The sequence below is a fragment of the Cajanus cajan genome, chromosome 7 (genome assembly GCF_000230855.2).
Source record: "Cajanus cajan strain Asha chromosome 7, NIPB_CcT2T_4, whole genome shotgun sequence".
NCBI classification, from domain to species: Eukaryota; Viridiplantae; Streptophyta; class Magnoliopsida; order Fabales; family Fabaceae; genus Cajanus; species Cajanus cajan.
In genome coordinates, this window is record NC_138523.1 from 6,019,383 (window position 1) to 6,028,744 (window position 9,362).

General features: G+C 34.9%; 1 protein-coding gene across 3 annotated transcripts; it reads left to right on the top strand.

Moving 5' to 3' along the window:
- The first annotated feature begins 1,548 nt into the window (after window positions 1–1,548).
- On the top strand, window positions 1,549–8,632 carry LOC109788394 (protein SUPPRESSOR OF K(+) TRANSPORT GROWTH DEFECT 1). 3 transcript variants are annotated; one of them, XM_020347109.3, is made up of 9 exons: window positions 1,568–1,669; window positions 2,070–2,590; window positions 3,374–3,479; window positions 4,832–5,030; window positions 6,835–6,903; window positions 6,990–7,064; window positions 7,167–7,265; window positions 7,386–7,541; window positions 8,189–8,632. In XM_020347109.3, the coding sequence occupies exons 2-9, from the start codon at window positions 2,116–2,118 to the stop codon at window positions 8,312–8,314; spliced, it is 1,305 nt and encodes a 434-aa protein (XP_020202698.1). In that variant the 5' UTR covers window positions 1,568–1,669; window positions 2,070–2,115; the 3' UTR covers window positions 8,315–8,632. The 3 variants fall into 3 exon arrangements, 2 of the variants coding, with proteins under 2 accessions (XP_082916603.1, XP_020202698.1); XM_083060477.1 differs by lacking the exons at window positions 6,835–6,903; window positions 6,990–7,064; window positions 7,167–7,265; window positions 7,386–7,541; window positions 8,189–8,632 and adding an exon at window positions 3,890–3,974 and having other exon boundaries at window positions 1,549–2,590; window positions 4,832–4,946; XR_002238728.3 differs by lacking the exons at window positions 6,835–6,903; window positions 6,990–7,064; window positions 7,167–7,265; window positions 7,386–7,541; window positions 8,189–8,632 and adding an exon at window positions 3,861–3,974 and having other exon boundaries at window positions 1,551–2,590; window positions 4,832–4,946.
- Window positions 8,633–9,362: the final 730 nt, after the last annotated feature.

Genomic DNA, 9,362 nt, shown 5'->3' on the forward strand with positions numbered 1-9,362 from the left:
CCAAAGATCTTTGATAGTAACTTCTAAATCATGGATATCTATCCAAGGAATAAGTTGACCGATGAGAAATTTGGCAATCCATGCATCAAACCAAATGTTTAAGCTGCCATCACCCAACTTCATGCAAAAGTTGTCTTCAAGGAACATCATGCATTGGTTCTAACCCTTCACGTGGGTTAGCCTTTGACCCCCTTCACCTTGAAAATAGTCTTGTGTTGCAAATATTTATGGCGTAAAACAATTACCCAAATTTGTTTCGGAGAGGATACAAGATCCCAAATTAACTTCCCCAAGAGTGCTATATTATGATATCTACCTAGTGCACTACATGGTCACCATGGCCATCCCAAATAAACCCCAGATAGTTTTATAAATATGATCACACACACCTTGGGAAACCATTGTGTTTGCATCTTGTGAGTTGGTATTGATGCTAAGATTGAATTGGCCAGCATCAGCCATCCTGGCTTATTAAGAAGATGCCCCTTCCAACTGGCTAAGTAGCTGGATATCTTGTATAAAACATTCATGAAGTTTGCTTTAGTGACGCACCCTTGAACTAACTTGAACCCCAGGTATTTTCCCAACTAAGAGGTAAACCAAATTTGAGTGATTCCAAGGATGGGATCCTATATGCTTCCTACCACCCCTTGTGAAGCAAAAGCTCAAGATTTATCTAAGTTAATTTTCATACTTGAAGAGGAACATAACATGTTTACAACATTAGCAACAACATGGGCTTGGGAGGACAAAGCCTTAACAAATAGAAGCACATCCTCTGCAAAGAAGATATGTGAAATAAGAGGCACAATATAAGAGATTTGAATAGGCTTCCATCTTGATTCTTGAACTTCATGTAGGATTGTAACACCTAAGCATTCCATTCACAAGGCAAACAAGTAAGAAGAGAATGAGTCTCCTTGCCCCCCAACTCCCTAACCAGGTTAAAGATCTCTAACCTGCTACCATTCCACATAAGGGAGAGTTGTGTCAAGGAAATACTGTGCATAATCAAAGAAACGGTAACCATTGGAAAACCAAACAGATATAAGGTGTCCCTCAAAAACTGCTAATCAACCCAATCATAAGATGTTGAGATAATAATGTGCATGTATTTTAATTAGTTGAGAATTTTAAAAATTTAAAGAAAATACACAAAAATTAAAACTATATATATATATTATCAATCCTAATGTTTTTTATTTGTATATTTTATAATTTTTACATGATCCATATTTTTTCTTGATGAATTTTGCACTTACAAGTTATTCCATACTCTATACTAATATTTGATAAGATGAAAATAAATAAATAAGTTAAAAAAATAGATAAAAATAATAGAATGAAAAATATAAGTGAAAATAGAGGAAAATTAAAATTATTTGATTTTAAAGAAATAAAAAAAATAAAAAATAAATAGAAATAGGTTTTTTCAGAAATAAATATATAAATAGAAAATAAAAATAAAAATATATAATCGACTTTTTATTTTTCTCATTTCTTTCATCTCCAATTTATTTCTTTTAATTTTTTTCTCTTTTCTTAATTCTTTCGACGGTTTAACCCCGTTGGATGGTTACTGATTTGTTTTTTGCCAAAATTTTCAGCAATAGTTAAAACGCTTCTCTCGATCCCCGTCTCTGCTTCATGATTCTGTGATTCCTCTCAAGTTTGTATATCTGGGTTTTGATCCTTTCTAGCCTCTACAAATTCATGTTTTTGTTTTCCTTCTGGGCATTTAAAGGCCCTTTATTATTAAACTCTGTAGCGGTTTTGCAAAAGCTTTGAGTTTTCAAATACCAAATATACTCGTTTGTTTCTATATGATTATTGTATAATGGCGGTTTCAATTGTGTGTAATAATTGTATATAGTCCAATCAAAGTGAGCTTCTTCCCCTACTTCATAAGGGTATTGTTATGTTAATTCTGTTGTGTTATAATCTGTTGATGTTATGAAAGTGACCTAATTTAGTGTCTGAATTTATGAATTTTTTTAAGAGATAGATGAAGTTGTGCCCCTTGTGTTTATTCAACAGTTAATAATTTCGAAAGGCTCTTATGTTAACAGTAAAAGGATAGGGACACATTAGGTTTGCAGTGCTGGTAATCTGAGGATGTATTGCAATTTCAAGGAGCATGCTGCTGAGTATGTTAAGCAGGCAGTTCGTGAGGATGATGCTGGAAACTATAAGAAGGCATTTACTCTTTATATGAATGCTTTGGAATACTTAAGGGCCCATTTGAAGTATGAGAAGCACCCCAAGATCAAGGAGACAATAACTCTGAAATTTGCTCAATACTTGAGAAGGGCTGAGGAGATTCAAGCCATTCTTGATGCGGGTGGTGGTGAAGCAAACTTGAATAGAGATGCCGCGGCTGGTTCTGTGAGACCAAAGACAAAGACAAGTGGGGGAGGAGAGAAAGACAAGGAGGATCCTGAGCAAGCAAAGTTGAAGTCTGCTCTTGATTCTGTTATAATCAAAGAAAAACCAAATGTCAGATGGAGTGATATCGCAGGCCTCGAGAGTGCTAAACAGGCATTACAAGAGGCTGTTATATTGCCTGCTAAGTTCCCACAATTTTTCACTGGTATGTTAATGAATCATGACCATTAGGTACTTGCATCTGGTTGTATTTCAGTGTCTGTACAGGCCAGTTAGTTGCACTTTAGTGCATAGGTTAGGACATGATCCCATCAGCAATATCTGAGTGCTGAGTTTTGGAATTGTATGGGTAGTGTACAATTATATGTTTATTCAACCAAAATCATGCTTTATGAATGCATGAAAATAGATTAATTTGAAAAGAAAAGGAAATTAGTTCCATAAGCTTCCAAGCCTGTACTCTGAAGTCTGAATAAGATAACTGGTGCTGATAATAGTTTGAGGAGTTAAATCTTAGTTGAATTTTTCTGTATGGAAAAGATAATTAATTACCAAAAAACCACAGGATTCATTTATTTTTAACCTTGTGAGTCTTAGTTGCAGATGAAAAAAATGTTGCAACCAATTTGAACTCATGAATCTGGGGATGTAATTATGGTATCTGGACATGTTGATACATGTAATGAGTTTCAACTGATTGTCAACTAGAAAAACCATCCCTCCCTAATTTTTGTGTAATTCCACTGAGGTCTAGAAAGCATGTAAATTGTATTCCTCAAACTCCTAATCCTAGGAGCAGTGAATCTTTTCTTTCCATGCTGTTGGTTGAAACAATAATAGCATCTTATGATAAAGCTTGTAGCAAGATCATTGCTAATAAGTAATTACTAACAAGTTGGAGACTTGTCCTTCTAGAATTAATCTAAATCATAACATATTTGCTTTCTGTATTTTGCTGACAACTATATGTCATCTCATATTCCCTTAGGTAAGAGACAACCATGGAGAGCATTTCTGTTGTATGGTCCACCTGGAACAGGGAAATCATACTTAGCAAAGGCAGTTGCGACAGAAGCAGACTCTACATTTTTCAGGTATTTAACATAGACATTGGAAGTGAGCTTGACATCTGATTTTTAATTAGTATGCCTGATTCATTATTAAGTCTAGAAACTCTTCCCTCCTTTTCCAATTCTGATGATAAATCCAGATTTTAGAAATTGTGTGAACCTATAGTTGGTTTCATCTGGACTCCAACAAAGTGATTTTTTTTTTTAAATTCTTCATTCACCACTTTCAGAGGAACTGACTCATTCTCTTAATACCCCACAATTATACCCCTAACTTTTCTCCTCACTATCTGTTCTGAAAGTGAATTAGTGATATACATCTCTTTTCTCATTTCTCCCTGAAATTTTTTCTCTTTCTTCTGCTAACTTCTAGTATTTTATAGGATACTAATATAAGTTTATCAGAACATATGGAAATTCTTATTACTTCTCAGGTTAATTAGTAGCATGGCAGTGGTGCACAGTACACAGTTCTCAATAGTAAAGGCTGTAAAGCAGTTCTCATTATTTTCTTCTCATGTAAGTCATAAGTCATAAGCAAATGTTACTCACAACAGGATTTAATCAGAGCATGAAAGAAAATGGTTATTTCTTAAAGATAACATTCCTTATTCTGATTTTTTCTGCTTTCTTACCACAGTTTTATGAAATTTCACATTGCTACTCAATTTGGCCGTTAATTATATAGTACACGCTGAGTTTTGTAGAAAATATAAATGAAGTCAAACTATAATGACAGGAGTTAAAAACTTTTTGTTGCATGGGGAATAAAATTAAATAATGTTTATGCTTAATTGCGGGCATATACAGCCATACATTCAATTTTTCTAGGTATTGAAGTCAGTGAAAGTAAAGGATGATTAAGGATTTATCCTGCATCATAGCAACACATTAGGATGTCAAAGATTCACAAGGGATGTAGTTTATTAAGAATTTACAGAAGTATATTATGAGCATCCACTTGAGTCTTCATTATACCAATAATCAGCTTTAAGAATAAAAGCAGCACTATGTGTCTCTAGCACGAGAGCCATGTTAACGGTGTCCTTTGATGTGATTCTCCAGTTTACTAGATAAGTTTAATGGAGCATGTAGGTTACTGAATGACTCATACGAGTGGCATATTGTAAAAGGAAGCAGTACAACTGGCTATATATCCACATAATACAAAGTATAAACAGACCAAGATGTGCATGCTCTCAAACATATCTGATTGAAAACATATTTATGCTGTATTTCATAGTTCGGAAGAATTGATCTGACAGTGTTTGCTTATGTCTCGCCCACATGTCAACAGAAGATAAAATGATTTTAAAACATAAGATTGTGTTTAATAATTAATTGATATCTCAGGTGTATATGTTCTGTCTATGCAGTGTTTCATCATCAGATCTTGTTTCTAAGTGGATGGGTGAGAGTGAAAAGCTGGTTGCAAGTCTTTTCCAAATGGCTAGAGACAATGCTCCTTCAATTATTTTTATTGATGAAATAGATTCTTTATGTGGTCAACGAGGTGAAGGCAACGAAAGTGAAGCATCTCGAAGAATTAAAACTGAACTTTTAGTGCAAATGCAGGTATTTATTATGTCTTACTCTGGATTTTAAATTAAAGATTTATTATTTTCACCAATGTCTTCTCTTATCACTTTTGTATTTAATAAATAATAATTCCTAATGTCAACTTGGAACAGAATGAAATGGTGTCAGTTGTAGTCTTAAAAGAATATATCAAGCTATTGGGAAAAACTCAAATCTCACATCTACTAGAGATTAGGCAATTGAATAGTATATAAGTGGAAAGCAACCCTCACCTTACAAGCCGGTTTTGTAGGGTTGAGTTAGGCTTAAATCTACTATTCTAAGATGGTATCAGAGCTATCCTAGATTCTTAAAAATGGGTCACTCACTATTGATACATGCTTCATAGGCATGAGGGAGTGTATTAAGAAAGAAAAACTCAAATCCCGCCAATCCTAGATTATTAAAAAGGGTCACCCACCATTTATACACGTACCAAGCCCAATAGTACTGGACGTGAGGGGGTGTATTGGGAAAATTCTAAGTCCCATATCAACTAGAGATTAGGCAATTGAATAGTATATAAGTTGAAAGCAATCCTCACCTTACAAGCCGGTTTTGTAGGGTTAAGTTAGACTTAAATCTACTATTCTAAGACAAGCCAACGTCTCTTATCCTAAGATGATAATAATGTGACTGTTTATAAAGTTGTAACAAATTCAGATGTAAGAAGAATTGGGGATGCTGATTTTGTTGATGAATTTAATAATTGTGATACTGTCAACTTTGATTTTATTTTTTGTTATCCATTATGACATAGTAGATCATGCATCATATACTCTTAAAATGGAATGAATATTTAAATGGGTATCATATCCAAAGATGATAAAGTTTTCTCTTCTCTATGCATCTACATTGTAAATGTGGCTTTTTACAAAGGATGAAAGGAAAAAGGGACTTAGATTTCTCCATGATCAAGTGAAAACCATTTTTTGATGATTGTGAAGCATTTCATTTTCTTCTTTCATCCTTTCTCTTGTATTGGTAAGTTTTCATTTATTATTGGATTACTTATTTAATCAATCAGATGTTTAAGACCTAATGTTTGAGTTGTTGTGCTAGAGATATCAATTAAGATTTCTTTTAAAATTGGTGTACCTGTCTTGATGTCCATCACTGACCATATTATTTTGAGCATTGAATAATGACACACCCTTAACCTTAGGAGGGAATAGAGATCATATCTACTGTTGAGCATAAACACCTCCGTGACAGTTTTTCTCTAAGACTTCTGTGTTAAGTGAGGGAACCTTATTCTTCTAGTTTCAATGAAGTCCATGGGCAAGGCAACTTTTTGGACGGAATTTATGGGGCTTATGAATCCCTTGGTTTGAACACAATGCTTTCAGCAGACCAGGTAGAACCCATTAGACCATAAGGGTCAAGTGAATCTACTGATACCTCTCCGTAATGGAAAGTATTAAGGAGCATAGGTTGAGGTTCATCTTTATTTGGGATACAATTTAAGAAAACCCCACATAAATCTTGCTCCTAACAGCACCTTGCATGGAGAGCCTTCAAAAGTTGTCCTGTATCATTACATCCACACGCATTCCCGAAATCTGAACTCAAGCTATTGGTACTGTGCATGTGCAGTGCATACTTGTTCAGTTGTTCTGCTTTAGTGTAATTTGTCACGGCTCCCAATTTTAAATATGTCACAAATATTTATTGTTGATTATAAATTATTCTTGATATATTTTATCTTTAAATCTGGAGTGGTGACTGTCAGTGCTGTGCATGTCAACTTTCTTATGAATTACTAGAGATTCATTTGTATCTTTAACTTTGTACATGTCAGGGTGTGGGAAACAATGATCAGAAAGTTCTCATTCTTGCAGCCACAAATACTCCTTATGCACTGGATCAGGTGGGAAAATCATCCTTCTAAGTCTGTTGAACTAAAGTGAAATTTATTGCTACACTGTTTCCTGAGGCTAAAGTAAAGTATTTCAGGCTATTCGGAGACGCTTTGACAAACGCATATACATCCCTCTCCCAGACCTGAAGGCAAGGCAGCACATATTTAAGGTACAAAAGAGTTCAAGCATTTCCCACTTGAAAAGAATATCAGAACATCCATAGTAGCCTTATGAGTGTGTTCATCACCATTAAGATTTCTGTCATGTGCAGGTGCATCTTGGAGATACTCCTCATAAACTCACTGAAAAAGATTTTGAAGAATTGGCACAAAAGACAGATGGATTTTCTGGCTCAGATATAGCTGTTTGTGTAAGTCTTAACTTTTGGTTAGGCATCAATTTAATTGATCTGTTAACCACTATTAGTTTTTATGCTTCAGGCTTTCTGCTAATCTGCAAGATGTGTCCCATTATTGTTTCCTTCATTCAGGTTAAGGATGTACTATTTGAACCTGTCCGGAAAACACAAGATGCTAAGTTCTTCAGAAAAACCTCTAAAGGAATGTGGGTTCCTTGTGAACCTACTCGGCGAGGAGCTGTTAATGTTAGCCTGGAGGAACTTGATGCGCAGGGCCATGCTTCAAAGGTAAAGGCTGGGGTGGAAAACTGAAATTAAATGAAAGTTTGTGAATGGTTTTAATCTTGCATTGTTGTTGCCAAGAAACAAAGAGTCGATGGATACCAAACGAAATTTTCAGGCTAATGACTTGAATTGTTGCTTTTGTTGATTCCTACTTTTCTATATACATTCAACGCTACTTTTCTATATACATTCAACGCGAATCCTTTTTTCAGTGGACTGGCATTAAACGTGAACCAAGAAGGTTACAAAGTACAAACACACCCTTAGTGCCTCTTGGATTTGTGGTTAGAGACAGTTAAAAATTTTTGTTTGTAGGAATCCTTCTTCCAAAGTTGATAAGATAGGACATGCAGTAAAAAAGGGAACTAGTGAATGAAAAAGGCTTATATGAGAGTGCAATTGGAATACTTTGTTATTTGTTTTATAATCCAATAAGATAAATAGCTATAGGCTAAATTATATTTTTGGTTTTTCATCGTATTTTTAAAATTCAGTTTGGTCTTTTATTTTTTAAAAAGGCTTATATGAGAGTGCAATTGGAATACTTTGGTTGACTTTTGAAACTAGATAGAAAATTAAAATTGGAAAAAAAATCATTGATTTTTTATCATTGTTTAGTTGTTCTTATTATAGTTTATCACTTAACGCAGATTCTTCCACCACCCATCACTAGAACAGATTTTGATAAAGTACTAGCAAGACAAAAACCAACAGTAAGCAAGGCTGATCTCAAGGTGCATGAGAGATTCACTCAAGAGTTCGGGGAGGAGGGATGACCTCTATTGTTTATGAAGTCATATATACATATTGTTAGTTATGGTTACACACTGTACAAACTGTTTATAGTCTAGATCCAAGACGAAAACATAAAGATGTAAATTGTTATCATGACAAAGACTGAAAGGCCAAAATGTATTTTAAGCATGGCCTAGTCATGGATTCGGTTGGGATGTTAGATCACCTGGTTTAATCGGTTGAATTAAATACATACGTAAATATGTAACAAGACATAGGCTCTGGTGCACCATTTTAGGATGTGGTCTATAGTGCACCACCTTTATTCACAATTGAATATCTCTAAAAGTTTCTAGTAATATCATGCACCAACCATACTTGATTATTCCTCCAACCCCTTCATAGTCCCATAGTGTGCTCTCTAGGCCACACTAGGGTTCGTTTTCAGTAGCCACTAGTGTATGCTTTCGAAAGCCATATCTTGCTGGAAGTGTTGCACTCCTTCACCTCCATCATTGCTCCAAGTTCACCTCTATGTTACTGCCATTTCGTGTGAAGGTAAAAACAGATCCACACATTGTTGTTGAAGATAAGAAAATAGATCCACACCTCTATCGACTCGCTCCTTGTTCACCTTCGTTGTCACAAATCTGCACTAAGTCATGGAAGATTCAAACTCTTGTGCCTCCACTTAGTCGCTGAAGATTCTCACTTGCACACCTATGTCGTGTGGTGTTAGATCTAAACTTGTGTGCTTCCATTATGGTATGATAGATTTGCACATGTGCATCATAACCATACTTGCAAAAGAAGAAGGAAGGGTACGAAGAGGAAAAAAGAAGAAAAAAGTGTTGCTACTATTGGAAATCACCTCCAAAGTGGTGCATGGTGATTGGAGGAACTTTGTGAGTGCACAATGGTTCGTAGCAAGAGAGAGGAGAAGACTATAATTATAAGTGTAAATGATATATCTTAAAAGTATGAACCTTAGATGAATAAAGGATAAAAATTATTCTCAAGATGCAAGTTGATATCATCTGATCCAAGAAAAGAAAGTTTTTGACCGCTTTTGACAATTAGCTCATCGAT